Genomic DNA, 18,235 nt, shown 5'->3' with positions numbered 1-18,235 from the left:
CATGACCATTCAGACCTGCTGGCGTTAAAGGGAAGGCCAGGAATTCTGCCCAAAGGGCTTCAGTTCTCTCTGGTGAGCCACCTCACCCTGAGGAGCAGACGTGATGAGTCTACTGCCCTGAAACATTTGTGGCCGGGTCAGGGGAAAAGCCCCTCCCCACAGGGGAGGGAGGGGGCTTCTCTAAGGAGACCAACCTTCAGGAGCAGTGTCCCTAAGATGCCAGGCTAGGTTCATAGCAAAGACACCAGGTTCCTTTACAGTATTTTTTTTTTTGTTGTCGTTTGTTTTTTTAGGTTTTTGCAAGGCGATAGGGTTAAGTGACTTGCCCAAGGCCACACAGCTAGGTACTTATTAAGTGTCTGAGGTCACATTTGAACTCAGGTCCTCCTGACTCCAGGGCTGGTGCTCTATCTACTGCACCACCTAGCTGCCCCCTTACAGTGTATTGTTGAGAAACGAGTCACGTGTGCATAAAGAATGAAACCCAGAATTATTTCTAACCAAGGACGTTACTAGATTTAGGGGGGGTGGTGCCATTCACCCTTCACACCCCCAGCTGGGGACCCCTTTCCCACAAGAGCTGATGGTTCTTTCAAGAGAAGACACCTTCCCAAGGAGGGCTTGCACTGCTCTGTTCACATTGTGCACAGTCCCACCTAATCACCCAGCACAGCTCTGGTAACTCGCCTGCTGAGGTGCCGAGTTACACAGGTTACCAATGTTATAAGTTTTCCAAATGGATCGACACCAGTTACTTACCATCAAGTCGCTTACTGATCTGCTCTTTCGCAAGTCTGTTGGGCCAGCACTTCCTCAGCGTTTCCACAACTGAAGTTCTTTCATTTTTCTCTCTGTTCTCCCCGCTGTTGGCGCCCGGATCCTCAGGCTGCTCTGTGATGGTCACGGCATGTCCTGAAGGTGCTCGCCCTTCTGTTGGTGACTTCTCTGCCTTGCAGCCCCGCCTTGAGGCGGCCCCCTCCTCAGAGTCCCCAGGTCTCCTCTCTGATGCCCAAGAGTCTGGTGGGGAAGTTCTTCCGGGGGAACTAGAGTCTTCCGAAATGTTAAGAGGTGTGGGGGGCAGTCCTGCCCACTGAGCGCCCAGATCTCTCTGGGTTCGTGGAGGCTTTTCTGTGATCTCTGAAAGCTTCATTGGGTTGGAGCAGAGCCGGCTGTATTCGCCGCCCAGCCGCTGGCAGAGCTCATTGATGATGACATCACAGTCCCCCAGAAGCTCGACGTCAAAGTGCAGGTGAGGCAAAGGTTCCCTGTTAATCAGGATCTGAGGCACTTCATGGGGTATGGAACCTGGGAACAACGGGAACAGAGGGTGGTGACAAAGTCAGGCAACCAGACAACCTGGCTGGAAAGATGTGCCACCTAAATCTGCTGACAAGGACCTGATCTGCCCAGACCTGGGCCCAAGAAGAGCCACCCAGGGCTCTGAAGCATTCCAGAGGCCTTGACCAGGTGGAGAGGAATGAAAGCAACCTGAGAAGCTTGTATAGATTGAGATACAGGCCCTATGTCCTCCCAAAACTTGGATGACCTCAAATGTGTTCTTAAAAGAATGACAACAGAAAGGATGGAGAGCAATGAGAAAAAGGAAAAAGACATTTATTAGAATGGGAAGAAATGTGAAACGTGTCAACAAGCATGAAGGGCAGAGCCCCAAGGGACCCCCGAACTCTCCTTCTACTGGAGTGCTGCATCACCAACAGTTCAGAGAGCAGAGATTTGATGTGCTCAGTCCTGGGCCCCCATGTCCTGAGTTCCCCCCACCTCACCAGAGTTCTGTGATGTCAGGTGGATGGAGAAGAAGTGCGCAAGAATGAACACAGAGACAGACACATACACACATACAGAAACACACATAGATAGGCACACACAGACACACAGACACACACACACCTTTTCCTTTGGAGTATACTACCTCATGGAACCTCAAAGTGTATCCCAAGCACAAACAGAAGGGAATTCGACATCAACAGCCTGGGAAGGTCTGCTTTCCTAATTCCTACCTTTAGGACCTACTGGTTTTAAAGACCCAGACTTTTCAGGTCACTTATGACAATGAAATAAAATCAACTCTTCAGCTCATCACAGGAAGAACAGTTATCCTTTAGTGATGACAGAAACTAGACAAGCCCCCTTCCCTTTCACCAGCATGAATTTTGACCAGGTTCAGTTTCTTTTTCTATAAAGTGTTATTTTGAAGCTGGTGTGCTGACCTATTTGAATTTATCAAACCTTAAAATAAATAAGTCAAACTAAAGATTTGAGTTCTCTTAAATTTAACTTTTCAAATCCAAAAAAGTAGCTACAGTGAAAATTTCATTTATCACTTGACAATTAACACTAATATGCTTACATTTATAAGTTACTTTATAAGTAAGGTGCTTATTTCATGAGAACCCAGGGAGAAAAGGTACTTTGTACACCTTCAGAGCACTGTATAAATGGGAACTAAATGGCATAGCTGGAATCTGACTTCAGATTCATTAACTATACTGATACATATCCAGGATATATGAGGACACCCTATGAAAGTGGGTATCCAGTGACTAGGAAATAACTGACCAAACTGGTATTTAATATAATGGAATAAAATCATACCATAAGAAATAAATATGAGCAATTCAGAGAAATTAAGGAAGATTTGTATGAACTACAAAGTAAAGTATTCTGAACAATTTATGAAATGACTACAACAATAGAAAGGAAGGCAACAATGAAAGCCTTCAGAACTCTGACATGGTGACCAGAGTTAAAGCATGGAGCTGGTGGGCTACAGTAGTGTCGCATTTATGTTTTTAGTCATAACCAACATGATCACTTGTGTTGTTGGCGTGCATTTCTTAGGTTCAAGGAGGATGACTGTTCCTGAGAACTGACCATTGTTTTAAAAGGAGCAGAGAATAGCATTAATAAGATCGAAAAAGAAAATTTTAAAAACCTGCCAAGACTTATCAAACTAGAAGGGAGGCACATGATTCTGGTGATTCTGCCAGACAGACCCAAGAAAGTACTAGATAAGAAAATCAAACCTAGGGGTGGGGGCAGGGGCAGGAGTAGGCAACGTTTAGATCATTTGCTGCCAAATGAAGAAAAGAGCTTCAGAAGAGCAAAGCTATTTTTACCAATGGAAACAGAGGTTTTAGAAGATGGATGACATCTCAGAACCAGAGCAAGATTTCTGGACCACAATACGAAATACAAGTGGAACAGGCTCTCTTGCTCAGAGAGTTAAAGTGAATGCTACTGGCCTCTAGACTTGAAAAATCAAATCAAAAGGCTCAGGCCAGAAAAAGTGGCCCATGGAATGAGGACAGAGGGAGAGGAGCAAAGCAGTAATGTTGGTGGAGTGCTTACATAAAATACAGACAATAACTAAGACAAAAGAAAAAAATAATAGAAACACAAAAAATTTACAGTAGAACAAAAACCCAGAAATGGAACCAACTCCATCCTGCAGTGAACTCTATCCTCCCCCAAAGATAAATCTGACCTCTCTGATACTACTGATTTGGTGGGATGAGAGCCATGACTGACCTCTGGCTTCCTGCATAAGAGACAGAATGGTGAGGAGGGGGTTGGAGTATGAGACAGAGGTTAGCAATTCCCTAGACAAAAGGAAAACACCAGTGAGGTCTGGAAGGAGAGAATGCAAACTATATGATACCAGAGGGATAAGGGAATTTCAGTTACCTTTCCATCTGCTGAGAGAGCAGCTACTGACTTCCAGGCCTACTTCTATGTCTATTTCATCCTTCAAAAAGTAAAGGTTAAACCAGAAAAGAGAGAACAAGTTTGTGATTTCTTATTATCTCCCTACTTTTCTTGAGCTTCAACTAGTGTCCAGAGAATTCAATAGAGTCAATGGGCCCAGACAATCTGCACCTCACCGAACTGAAAGAAGATGTGAGTGGGGAGTCAGTCATCTTGAAAAAATCAGAGAAGGAGAGAGGTGTCAGAAGAGAGTGAAGGGCAAACACCGTTCTGGATTTCCAAAAAGGGGAAGCCTCCAAACTTGACATAAATGAGGCTTGACTGATTCCTGGCAAAATTCGAGAACACACCATTTGTTAGTAAACATCTAGAAAAGGAGGGACTGTAAAAAACCCAGAGTGGCGTCATCAAAAAGAGGTCAAGCCAGACTGACATCCATCCCTTTTTCTGACAAACTGAAAGATCAGAATAGTATCCTTCAAACTTTTTTGATCACACACTGCAGTTATCAATTATAAGTATTTGGAGAATGTGATCCCCCCCACACACATGTATATTTACTTATTTCTAAATACTAATGTACTAAGTTATGCATATTATAAAAAATTTATAAGAAATATACATTTTTAGGGGACAACTAAGTGGCACAGCAGATAGAGCACTGGTCCTAGAGTCAGGAGGAACTGAATTCAAATCTGGCCTTAGACACTTAATAATTACCTAGCTTTGTGACCTTGGGCAGGCCATTTAACCCCACTGCCTTGCAACCCCCCCCCCCCAAAAAAAGAAATATATATTTTTTAAAGGAGAAGATAAATATGAAATAGTGGTTGATCCCGGAATAGATAGGGAACTATTGGAGTTGACTGAATATAAGAGCAAGCTGGATAAGCCTGCACATTTGAAATCCCTTTGACAGCTATGTAGAGGAAGACTTGAAGAAGGCAGAAGGGGTGAGGCTGAGAGACTAAAGAGGAGGCTATTGTGAGAGTTGAGGTCAGAGCAGAGAGATGTTATATGGATGACAATGACAGAATGGTGTTTACCGAGGGAAAGGAAGGAGCTAAAGAGAATCAGAAGACTACAAACTATGGTGGTTGTCCCTAAAGTGAATGAAATTTATGGTGAGAAGGATCATGAGATCTGTGATAAAGATAAGATTACCCCCCCCACCATGTTCATCATCCCAGGTGGCTACATCACCCAAAACAAAATGGGAAGGTGGGGTGGGAGCCAGATGAAGCCACAGGATGAAGGGGGATGGAAGGAGGTCTACAATGTCACTAATTCCAAGTAGTGGGTAGGGGGGTAATTGTCCTGAGGGATGCTGGAAGCTGACAAAATGGAGAGAAGCAGTAGACAGGGAGGGAGTCAGGAAATAAAAATAGGTGGGGTTGTGTTGGGGAAAAGCCCTAGAATTGGTTATTACAGGAAGTGTGGGGTATCGAGGGACAAAGGGGAGAAAAGGAGAAAGTATCAAGAGGAGGCTCCCACTTTGGAAATGACTGGCTGCCATTTTAGGATATTATATGACAACTAAAAGTGGTGAAATAACTTTAAAACATTACTCCCCTAAACCAAATATAAAAAGCCTTTTTCAACATAAACAAATGATAGGGGCGGCTAGGTGGCACAGTGAATAAAGCACCGGCCTTGGAGTCAGGAGCACCTGGGTTCAAATCCAGTCTCAGACACTTAATAATTACCTAGCTGTGTGGCCTTGGGCAAGCCACTTAACCCCATTTGCCTTGCAAAAAACAAAACAAAAAAACCCCCAAATGATAGCTAACATTTGATAAATAGGATCTCATTTGATCCCCACAATGATCCCAAGAATTAAGAGCTATTATTATTATTATTTTATTATTGTTGTTATTACTGTTACCATTTTACAGATGTGAAAACAGGCAAAAGTGATTTGCCCGGGGAGAATCTCACAATAATAAGTGTCTGTGGCTGAGCTCCCCCCCCAAGGACAAGGGTCCCCAAACCACAAAAATATAATTCGTGAAAACCTAATCCCCTCAGGCAGATGCCCAGGAGCTGTGCCATGGCACTGCTCTACCAGGATCCAGCTGCTACTGGCAATTCCCTCAGATATGGATCTAGGTGGCACTACCCAAGACTTCCTGCAGTGAATCATTTCATAAAAATAATCCAGTTCTCATTAGCTATGTTATCTCATGCAAATTCTATTACATTCCAAGAAATCCATCACCAACTTACTTGGAATCAGCGCTACTGGTCTTACTTTCAGAGAAGACCCAATAACAATGAGGAGATCAACTTCATCTTTGTCATATTTCATGGCTCTATGAAACTGCTCTGGTAAGTTTTCCCCAAAGAATACAATCTCTGGCTTCATGATGGCAAGTGGTTCATCAGCGGGGCATCTGGGACATCGAGGAACCACCTACATGTGGACCATGTGGAAAAAAAACCCCAGCACAATCAATCCCCAAAGTCAAAATTTACAAACTGATGCTCAAATATGTTTTTTTAATCATAGACAAGTTATTAAAGTCACATAACTTTTCTCAAATCTACTATCAATGGGCATTTTAAGATCACTATTACCTAATTCTTTGAAAATAATGAATTAGATTGAACAAGGAACAGTTAGCTCTTTTGGAAATATGATATACTAGGCTAATGGTATGATGGTATTTGGTTATGATGTATTGATGACATTTATTGGAATATGTTGCTCAGGGTATGCTATCTTCAATCAAAATTTTTAAAAAGTTTTTGTTGCTACATCCTCATTTAACATCACTAATACAACTATTGACTTATATTCTTTTCTCCTTCAACTTTATAGTGTACAACCAATTTCATCACTTCCAAAAGGACAAGTACAGAATACGTTTGCTGTTCCAGTTGAGGGCTGCTGTCCCCTACAGGTGCCCAGGTGACCTAAGAGGCCCTAACAACCACACCCAGGATTCTTTTTATACTCAGACAACAGAAACCAGCCCTCAACCCACAAGCGACTTTACCTGATTAAAAATATCATCACGGACGGCTTCAGAATCTACTTTGTATTTACAAATCAAACAAGAAGCAGTTGCAAAGGAACCTAAAAAGAGCAAGAGCCGAATTACTAAAAGAAAGCTTGAGCACAGATTCTCTTGCGCTATTTGAGAAGACTTAAAGAACAAAAACAGCTCAACTGACTTTAAAACAGAACGGATGGACCCCTGAACATAAAAAGCCTTTTTCAACATTCCCATCCCCAGACTGATGCAGGGCTCAGCAATGGCTTGCTTGGTACAAGTGAATCTGGGGATAAGCATTGATGGAAAATTATTAAAAACCTCGACACCTTCAAATTCAAGATGCAGACTTCTTCATAGCACCTCTGAACCTGGGAGCTCTTTCCAAAAGAAATCCCAGACAAGACTGGCCATGTATTTATCTTCAGAGATGAGTTGCTGGTCACTCAAACTTGTAGAAACATTTTAAGTGCCCAAAGGAGATGGTTAACTTGATGTTGGAAGAGCCAGACTGAAGGGTTTTCATATATAATTTTGGAATCTATCTACAAAGACCAACTTTAATGTCACCATTTGAGTTTTATTAAAAATAAAAATAATATTAGTATTTCCATAGCAGAGTACTACAAATATCCTGTTTGACCTTCACAACAACCCTGTAAAATTCCCACTTTACAGATGAGGAACACAAAGCAGACAGAGGTTAAGTGATTCTGTTCAGGGTCACACAGGTTAATAAGAAGTAGGATTTGAACCCAAGCTTTCCTGATTCCAGGATTTGTGCTCAATCCATTTTAACTTTAGCTTTAGCAGCCCAATTCATCCCAGGTTCACGCTATTTTAATGCCTTCTTAATTTGGTCTCATCTTTCCCACCACCAAAGTGATTTAAAAAAATTTTTTTTATTGTTTCCTCAATTATGTGTAAAAATAATTTTTAAAATTCATTTTTAAAATTAAGTTACAAATTCTCTCCTTTGAGGGCAGTTAGGTGGTGGTACAGTGGATAGAGCACCAGCCCTGGAGTCAGAAGGACCTGAGGTCAAATCTGACCTCAGACACCTAATAATTTCCTACCTGTGTGACAATGGGCAAGTCATAACCCTACTGCCTTAAAATAAATAAAATTTAAAAAAAAATTCTCTTTTGGGATGGGAATTCAGGGAAGCCTGGAAAGATTTGCATGAACTAATGCTGAATGAGATGAGCAGAACCAGAAATATTGTACACCCTAACAGCAACATGGGGGTGACGATCAACCCTGATGGACTTGCTTATCCCTTCAGTGTAACAACCAGGGACAATTTTGGGTTGTCATGGAGAATACCATCTGTATCCAGAGAAAGAATTGTGAACTTTGAACAAAGATCAAAGACTATTTACCGTCAAATTGGGGGGGGAAGCATTATATTATGTAATTTTACTATCTCATACTTTATTTTTCTTCCTTAAGGATATGATTTCTCTGGTATCACATTCAACTGAGATCAATGTATAACATGGAACCAATGTAAACTCTAACAAAATGCCTTCTGTGGGGGGTGGGGGGGAGGGAAGCAAGAATGGGGGAAAAATTGTAAAACTCAAAGATTATTTAAAAAAAAAATTCTCCAGTGGATATAGCACCGGCCTTGGAGTCAGGAGTACCTGGGTTCAAATCTGGCCTCACTTAATAATAATTACCTAGCTGTGTGGCCTTGGGCAAGCCACTTAACTCCATTTGCCTTGCAAAAAAAAACCACACCTAAAAAAAATTTCTCTTCTTCAAAAAAAAATCTCTCCTCCTTCCTCCCCCCATCGATTTGGCAAGCAATTTGATACAGGTTATATATGTGCCATCATGAGAAACATATTTCCATATTAATCATACTGCAAGAAAAAATATTTAACAAAATAAAAACCCAAGAAAAATAAAGTAAAAAAGCGTGCTTCACTTTGTATTCAGATTCCCTTAGTTCTTTCTCTGGGGATGGACAGCATTTTTCATGGTAAGCCCTTCAGAGCTGTCTTTAATCACTGAATTGCTCAGAACAGCTGATCACTGCACAATGCGGTTGTTCCTGTCCACAACCTTCTCTTGGTTCTCTTCATTTCACTTGGCATCAGTTCCTGTGGTTCTCTCCAGGTTTTTCTGAGAGGATCTAGCTCACTATTTCTTATATCCCAATAGTCAATCATAGACCACAAGGTGTCCCCACTCGATGGGCATTCCTAGTCCTCCTATCTTTAATATAGAAGCTTCTAACTTTGTGTTATCCTAACAGTGAATCCACAATTCTCGAATTGTTTCTTTCTGGCTACTTGCAATATTTTCTTCTTGACCTGGGAGCTCTGAAATTTGGAGTTTTCCTTTTGAGATTTCTTTCAGATGATTGATGGATTCTCATGGTTATAAAATATCATAAAATATCAGAGTAGCTGTCTTTATTAAAATTTTATGAATGATGATATCTGGGCTCTTTTTGCATCATGGCTTTCAGGTAGTCCAAGAATTTTGAAATTCTCTCCTGGACCTATTTTCCAGTTGTTTTTCTACTAAGATATTTCATAATATCTTCTATTTTTTGTTCTTTTGCTTTTGTTTTATTGTTTTTTTGGTCTCATCGAGTCATTGGCTTCCAGGGACTCAAATCTAATTTTTTTTTTTTTTTTTAAGTTTTTGCAAGGCAATGGGGTTAAATGGCTTGCCCAAGACCACAGAGCAAGGTAATTATTAAGTGTCTGAGGTTGGATGTGAACTCAGGTACTCCTGACTCCAGAGCCAGTGCTCTATCCACTGCGCCAACTAGCTGCCCCTCAATTCTAATTTTTAATGAGTTCTTTTCTTCAGTTTATTTTTTATTTTTTTTGCAAGGCAATGGGGTTAAGTGGCTTGCTCAAGGCCACACAGCTAGGTAATTATTAAGTGTCTGAAGCCGCATTTGAACTCAGGTACTCCTGCCTCCAGGGCTGGTGCTCTATCCACTGTCCCACCCAGCCCCCCCTTCAGTTTATTTTTTGAATTTTTTGCTTTTCAAGCTAATTTTGCTTTATAAGGTGTTTTCTTCAGGATTTTTTTATGCCTCCTTTACTAAGATATTACCTTTTTTTCTGTTTTTTTGTTTGTTTTTTAGATTTTTCAAGGCAATAGGGTTAAGTGGCTTGTCCAAGGCCACATGGTTAGGTTATTTTTTTCAAGATTTTCTTGCATCACTCTCATTACCCTTCTCAATGTTTCTCTATCTTGCTTACTTGATTTTGATTTTTAAAACCCATTTTGAGTTCTTCCATGGACTGAGACCAATTCTGATTTTCTTGAAGGTTTTGGATGTAGGAATTTTGACTGTGTTGAGCTCTTCTATGTCACCACGGTAATTTTCTATAGTTGGAATTTTTCTATTTATTTTCCCAGTCTACTTATAGACTTTTAACTCTTTGCTAAAATGGGGCTCTGCTTTGAGGGGGAGGGTACGCAGTCCCCAGCTTTGGGGATTTTGTGCAGCTGTTAAGACACTTTCCAAGGTGGCACAATCTAAGAAGTATGTTTACTGTTCTCCTGGCCTGTACTCCAGCCTGTAGGCAAACACAAGCACTCTCTTCTTCCAGGGAACTGTAATTAGGGGCCCTGCTCCCCTGGGGCTGCAAGCTCTGCTGCACTGGTACTCCTCCTCACCCAGGACTGCGACCCAGATCAGAGCATGGGCAAAGTCACAGCATTCTGGCTCAGTGGCGATCTTCTTCTGACCAGCTGTTTGACCCCCTTACCATCTGTGGCCTGAGAACTGAAGCAGCCGAGGCTACTGAGTTCCTCCCTTCAAGGCCTGCTCTGCTCCAGCTCAGCTGTGTCAAACTGTGTTCTACTCTCATCCCAATGTGACAGACCTTCCCTGCCAAACTTTTAAAGTTATTTTGGGCTGGAAAATTGTTGCACCCAGTCCTTCTGTGGGTTCTGTGACTACAGGTTTTGTTTAGCATATTATTTAAATGGAGGGGGCTTTGGAGGACAACAAAGACCAGAACCTGCCTTCTCTCTGCTATCTTGGCCCAAAGTTTTTTTTTTCCTAGAGAGAGAACTGACCATATCGTTCTCCAACTCAGTCAACTCCAATGGCCCCTTATTGCTACTGGATCAAATGTAACCTGCTCTGTTGAGCTTCCAAAGCCCTGCTTTGGGCCCCTCCTTTCCAGCCCACTTCCTGTCTCTGTGTCTTTGTCCAGCCATTCCCTGGACCTAGACTGGCCTGGCCTCTCTCCTTCCCTCCTTTTTGACTTGTTTTCTATTTCTTGTTCTTCTTTTTCTGCTCTTCCTGTACATAATGACAGCTATCTCCTTTGTTATCTCCCCTTTCACAACTGAAAGCTCCTTTCAATGACCTTATTTCATTCTTACACGTGTCTGTACCATGCCTGGCAGAGGAGGAATTCAATCACTGTCTTGACTGATCTGGTGTTATCACCTTATCCTAATCATCACATCTCAGTCTCTGCATTGATAACATATTCTTATAATTCTAATTCTTTCTTGCAAGTGGAAAAAATTCTACCAAAGTGAATCTGAAGAGTTTACTAACCATGACACTGAATAATCCTCTGAATCCCTGCAACTTGTTCCAGTGTGTCGATGTTTTGAGTGTAGTTTCGAAGTAGTTTTCCTTCCTTATCAGACAAGGCTATGAATTTATGGCAGAGAGATGGTTGAAATTGCCCAGGATATATTTCCTATAAAATATAAAAGAATAGCTAGTTCATGCTGTTTACAAAATAAACTTTTAATGACATCTTTTGTTTTTAAATCACCCACAATTCTCAAAATATCCCTTCTCCCTCTCCCTTCCCAGAGACATCTCTTATAAAAGAGAAAAAACCAAAATATCCAGTTTAGGAAAATTAACCAACATATCAAAAAGTCTGAAATTATCTATAATGTTCCATCTGCACAGTCCCGCTCTTTTCCTCCCCACCATCTCTGCAAAGAAGAGAAGACAGGTACCTACCTTCCCATCATTTCCTAGGGGTCAAGCTTCATCATTATACTTGTGTAGTATTTAGTTTCCATTCTTTTAGAACTATTATGGTTTAAAAATTTGCATTAAAAGCTTTAAGGAAACCCTGTATTGTTTTCCTGGTTCTGTTTCCTATACTTTCAATTAGTTCATGTAACTCTTCTTGAGACTCAACCCAGCCAGTTTCCTTCAATACCATATTAGCCAACACGTTCATGTGCCATGATTTGGTTGTCCATTCTCCAATCAATGGACTATGTTTCCAGTTCTTTGCTACTAATTACTTATTCTGGTGGACAGAGGACTATTTTTTTGACTTTAACCTCCTCAGGAGATGACTAGATGGAGAGTTCTCTGAACCAAAATGGTACAAGCATTTTAATCACTTTCTTTAAAGAATGCAAACCCTTTTCCAGACTGGCCTGACCCCTTTTTAGCCCCCACTGACTTACTGCCATATCCATCCTTCTACAAAGCCCCAACCATCTCTCATTGTCTGGGCATGGAAGGGCCCAGAGCCATTCTGATGGACATTAACCTGAGTATTCGTGATCTGGAACACTCTTTCAAAACACAAGTATTGGCGATTCTTGTTCTGACAAACATTTTTTCAAATCCTTTGACCACTCATCTTCTAGAGAACAGATTACTTCAGATGTCTGACTGTTATCAGTGATATATGAAATTATGAATTATACTTCTAGTAGTTCTGGTAAATGTTAAACACTTAAGTTGAAGAATTGAAATTTTCTTGGTCTACCCAAACAATGGATTCCCCCAGATGTGGTCACCTGAAAAACTAAAGCCAGGGAACTAACACTGAGAAAGGCATTTCCTTCCAGGGGCTGAGGCTTTCCATAAAATTCCCAGAGAGAGAGTGTTGAAGATCTCAGGTCAATCCCTAGGCACATGAAATAAGACCTAATTGATGCCACCTGAGAGTTTTAACCACCTGAGTAGAGTTATATCTTAGGGAAAACGAAGCAAGCAGATGAAAACAAGAATTTCAGGTTTCAAAGCGGCAGTGGCAAAGTATCATCGGACTATTCAAAAAGCACACCCCGACCAGGTAGAAAACCATTTACAAAGTGGCTTTTGCCTGGCTAGTTTAAGATAAAGAACAGCCTGTGAGAATTCTAAAACAAGGACTGGTTTGGACCCACTCAAGAATATGCACCTATTATGAATGCTGAGCTATTACCCTCCATAGCTTTTATTAGCTAATACATGTTTCTCCTCTAAAAACAAAGAATCATATAGCTCTCTGCCAAATGCTTTAAGACTGGGTGGTCTGAACTTGTGATTTCATCTGTGTAGAGAACTCCAATGCAAACCCCCTCCCCAGAAATACAGCTTGGCAACTTATCTGCCACTTATCCTCAGAACTGACTGAGAGTCTTGAGAGGTTAAACTTCTCCAGCATGCATTGCAGGAGATGGGGCAGGACCACGACCTGCCTCTTGTCATTATGTTGAACTAGCAATAAGTCCAAAAGGAAAATATCAATTTTGTTTCCTTTCAACTTGGAACAAATATTTTACAAGTCAAACATGACTTTCCTGGAGGGATTTGCATGAACTGATGCTGAGTGAGATGAGCAAAACCAGAAAAACATTGTAAACCCTAACAGCAACATGGGGGTGATGATCAATCTTAATGGACTTGCTCATCGGATCAGGGACAATTTGGGGCTATCTCTGATGGAGAATACCATCTGTATCCAGAGAAAGAACTGTGGAATTTGAACAAGACCAAGGGCTATTACCTTCAATTTAGGAAAAAAAACTGATATCTTATTGTCTGCTCTTGCTATTTCTTATACTTTATGTTTCTTCCTTAAGGAAATGATTTCTCTCTCATTACATTCAATTTGGATCAATACTACGGAAACAATGTAAAGACTGGCAAACTGCTTTCTATGGGGAGTGGGGGGAGGGAAGTAAGATTGGGGGGAAAATTTAAAACTCAAAATAAATAAAATCTTTATTAAAAAAAAGAAAACATGGCTTTCAGAGTAAATTTTCCATATAATTTTAAAAGTGGTTTTCAGTTCAGTCCGACTCTTCACAACCCCATTTGGGGGTTTCTTGGCAGAGATAGTGGGATAGTTTTGCCATTTTTCTTCTCCAGCTCATTTTATAAAGAGGGTGAAGTGACTGGCCCAGGGTCACACAGCTAGGAAATGTCTGGGCCAGATTTGAACTTGGGCAGATAAACTCTCCCTGACTCTGGGCCTGGACCTCTATCCGCTATACCATCTGGCTGCCCATTAAGTGCTTTACCACTTAATTATTTCTTTAGCGCCTATGTGTCAAATCCCATTACTCTGAAGCCCTGCATTGTGCCACACACATCAACAAAAACCCATCCCCTCCTTAAGGTTCCACCTTGTCTGTAAGGATCTTTGGTGGAGACGAATGCTCTCCTACCCTGAGCCTTCCAGCCTGCTCCCAGCTCCTGCTGTCACCCCAGACCTTTCTTCAACCGTTCCCATCTCTATCAGGTTCTCAAGTACATCATGCATGCAACACTGCTTGCAGCATCCTGTCACCTAAGTGCACAGCTCATGGTCTTCCTCTTCATCTCTGCAACCTCAGGACATTTCCATAAGGCGACCCCTCTAGCCTTTCACCTCCTCACCTTACACCTCTCTCTGTAGTCAGTCACATAGCAGCCATGGCACCTCCAGACCACCATGCCTTTAGGGTTTGGGTTGGAAGAGACCACCTAGTGTAAACCCCTTGTTTCAAGCTAGGGAACTGAAAGCCTAGAGAGAGTTGGCGACTTACTCAAAATTGCAATGATGGGGTATAGTAGATCTAGGATTTGAATCTAGATCTTCTTGATTCCATGCTTGCTTTAACATACCATCCACCACCTCAAAGATCCTAAACTTGGCAACCTACCCTCTGAACTCAACATCCTATAATGCCACCAAATGGTTGATTCACATGAAGACATGAAGCCTACCCTTTGTATTTATCTTGACCTTTCTCTTCTAATTACCTGCCTTCCCCCGCCCCCCCACCCCCACCCCAGCCCTGGTCCTGCTTCTAACCAAGACCTCCAGAACCAAGTCTGTGGGGATGTTAAGCAACTGCTTCTGCAGAAGCTTCAGCCCTACCTCTCAGCTGCCAGAATTCCTGAACACATGGAGAAGAAGAAGGTTCTCTCCATCAAACGCCCTCTGTGGTGCCTTCAAATGTTTCTGTGTCAGATATGGACAGAAGTGTCAACAGTAGAATGCCTAAAGACACGGCATTACCAGCTGCTTTGCTTCTGTGCCATAAAGCCCACAGAACCTTTTTGTGAGAGCCAGAATCATCTTGTGACCTTCACAACACTGTGATAGCCCTGTCGTGAGTGATTCTTAAAAGCTTCTTCACTCCTTTGCCCTTCCAGCTCCAGGATGCTGGGCTCACTTACCTCCACTCTGCCATGCTGTGGGGCACCACAACTTCCTCTGCTCACTAATCACTCTTCCTCTGGGTGAGGTCACAACACAACCATTACAAACACCAGGCCAGAGCATTTGTGCCACCACATTCCCCATCCTCTTGTCCTTGACCACCACTCCCTTATGTGTTGTCTTCCTCTACTAGAAGAGAAGCTCTTCTACTGGTACCCTGAACCTAGCACATTGCTGGCCTGGATGAAGTGCTTTTTCATTCATTCACCCCCATTTGTGACGTAACATGGTTCTGTCACTCGACTCTTTTACAAGCACTAAAATGAGAATCTCCTGGAGCTTCCATGGCTCCCAAACTCTAAAGTTTTATCCTCTCCCTCCTACCCTAGACTAGGGTCTTAGACAGGGCCTGCTGAACATTACTGGAATAGGTTACAAAATAAAGCTGTTTTCATCCACCACAAATTTGTAATTCAAATATTTTGGGTCTTTGCTGTCTGATAATCCCTCTTATTAATTCCCTCTCTCAATCCCCTTATTTCCAAGCTTTTCTTCTCTTTTCTCCTAGCTATAAGGCTGTCCGCCAGGCTTGGAGTGGGCGGCTTCCAGGCCATTCACTGAGTCCCTCAGCTCCCCAATTCAGCATGGTTTTCCAGCATCCCCAACCCTTTCTTTCCATATGGTCACAGAACTCTTCTAATATACTCATCAGGAAAAGGAGTAAATATTAACATGGCACCTCCTACATTTTAGACACTTTCCAACAATTCACAAAAATCCCAGGAGCTCCAGGCTGTTATCCCATTTTACAGTTAAGAAAACTGAAGTAGAGGTTAAATGACTTGCCCAGGGTCATAACAGCTATCAAGTGTGTGAGGTCAAATTTGAACTCGGGTGATCCACAGTGTCACCAAGCTGCTCCACTGAAGCTAATCCCTGCCCTGCTGTCCAAGTCAGGATGGAGAGTGTCATCTCTCACATTCACTTTCAATCTGATCCTCATCCTTGACAATTTCCCATCTCTCTAAAAAGCATTTTCAGGTCTTCCCATCCTTAAAAATACCAAGGTTCCTTCATCAGACCTGTATTTCTCCTTGATACACAAATTTTGGTTTAAAATTGGGTTTATTTCATTGATGTTTGCTATCCAGAGAACAGCCAATTTGCAGAGGGAGGAGATGGACAAAAGTATGAAACAAGCTTGTTTACTCAAACAAAACAAAACAAAACCAATCCATGCTATCATGAAGAGAAAAAAAAGCAAAAAAGGTCTTATGGATGACTTGATTTCATCCAATCACAGCCAACAGTGCTGGTTCACTCCTGCTCCCCCCCAACCCCTCTGTGGCACAGTCATATTTTCATACCATGCCTGCTGTGACTCCTTCAGAAAAGAGATGGCAGTAATGGCCAACTTAAAATTATCCTGAGGGTAGAGTTAAGAAGCAGAAGGGAAGACTAGGAGACCAAAGACAGAACTAGACAGAAATCAAACAGAAGAAATGTTCAACAAATGCCTTGAAGTAGGGGGGGCATCCAGGAGCCAGCTCCCTTCTCCAGGCCTTCTTCACTCTGGTTTTCTTTTTCAAAACATCAAAGTGGCCTGTAAGATTCACCTCTGACCTCTCCATATTCTGTGTTTCAAAGTGGCCTAAGTATAACATTCCTCATGAAAGAAGATGATAACTTAAATATTTTCATTTGTTCTTAGAAGTTACATTCTGGGGCAGCTAGGTGGCGTAGTGGATAAAGCACCGGCCCTGGAGTCAGGAGTACCTGGGTTCAAATCCAGTCTCAGACACTTAATAATTACCTAGCTGTGTGGCCTTGGGCAAGCCACTTAACCCCATTTGCCTTGCAAAAAACCTTAAAAAAAAAAAAAGAAGTTACATTCTAAGAATGAAGTCAAAAACAGCTTAGGGTGGATCATCTCTGTCCAGTCTTGTGTTTGAGGCTGGAGAGAAAGGTGCTCAGAGTCTAAAGCATTGGGTTTGAACCGAGTGTTCCCTTTCAGGAACATTCAAGATAATTTTAAAAATTAACATTAGCTCTCATTTAAATAGGTTTTTTTTTTATAGCAAGGAACTGCTATTTCATGGGTTTTTAATCAATCCAATATATAACTTATACTGTGATAGTTATTTGGAAATCAAGGATTTTCAGCAAAAACCCATTTTTGTAGGATAAATTGGGATCTGTGATTTTATCAGGGTTGGAGAAAACCCCTCCCCACAAGCAGAGCAACTCCCCGTACCTTCCTTATAGTCTTCCAAGGTAAGCTGAGTCACAGCCACAGACCTTCAGTCTTCCAAAGTCCAAGAATGGGCCCCTCTAATTCCTAAGCCTCACTGCTTATCCAAAAAAGGCCTGAGCAATTGCTCCCAAAGATGGCATTCCCCCATATGTCTCAGGCCCGGTATCAGAATGCCAGTTTATTATTTTATTATCAGCTCAGCTGATCTCCATTTTTAGGGTTGTCCACTAAAAGTCTTGGTCCTGATTTGTGTTCCCAAGGTGAATTCCTCCCCTTTCATGCCTTTCTTCCAGAAAGTCACTGATTTTCTTTAAAGACTGCTTCTTTTTTTGGTTTTTGAATCCCAGGCTGAGCATGCAACAGCAGTTTACTGAAAAATGTTGAGAGAGGAATTCAAACTGCTAGAGGACTGAGGTCCAGAGAATTTCTGAGCCAAGAGCCCCGGGGTGACAGAGTTGCCTCCTCCTCAGGGAGCAGTGCAGCCCATGAGCTTTCAGGAGCCCAGAGGTCTACTCACACAAGTTCCCAATGCACATCAAACCCTGTCTATAGACTAAAGAACAACGGGACCTATTTACAATCTCACACAGCTGCACCTCCTCTGCTTCCAAGTACAACATCCCCAGCATCCATCACCATAAGTGGATTCTCACATTCTTCATTCCTAATGTAATCAGAAAATTAAATTTCCCCAGAGAGCTTATTGTCCAAAAGAATAATGAGACCAGGGCTATACAGCTTGCAAATGAGAGCCAACATAGTTTCCTTGGTGTTGAAGGGCAGAGCAGTCCAGAGTCTTTTACTGAGGAGGTACCTGGATCTAAATCTATCCTCAATAGGTATGGCATAGCATGGCATGGAGAGAATGG

At 41.9% G+C, this 18,235-nt stretch overlaps 1 protein-coding gene across 3 annotated transcripts in view; it reads right to left on the bottom strand.

Annotated features, from left to right (window-relative positions):
* Positions 1-18,235, bottom strand: part of SIRT1 (sirtuin 1) — a 35,986-nt gene that overhangs the window by 5,885 nt on the left and 11,866 nt on the right. For all 3 annotated transcript variants that reach the window (XM_074232372.1, XM_074232375.1, XM_074232373.1), the window contains exons 5-8: positions 11,272-11,419; positions 6,726-6,805; positions 5,953-6,139; positions 760-1,305 (exon numbers count right to left, since the gene is read on the bottom strand). In XM_074232372.1, coding sequence (XP_074088473.1) covers positions 760-1,305; positions 5,953-6,139; positions 6,726-6,805; positions 11,272-11,419 — 961 coding nt within the window. The remainder of the gene's footprint in view (positions 1-759; positions 1,306-5,952; positions 6,140-6,725; positions 6,806-11,271; positions 11,420-18,235) is intronic.

The sequence above is a fragment of the Macrotis lagotis genome, chromosome 4 (assembly GCF_037893015.1).
Source record: "Macrotis lagotis isolate mMagLag1 chromosome 4, bilby.v1.9.chrom.fasta, whole genome shotgun sequence".
Classification (NCBI taxonomy): Eukaryota; Metazoa; Chordata; class Mammalia; order Peramelemorphia; family Peramelidae; genus Macrotis; species Macrotis lagotis.
This window is presented reverse-complemented; position numbering and strand designations above follow the sequence as displayed.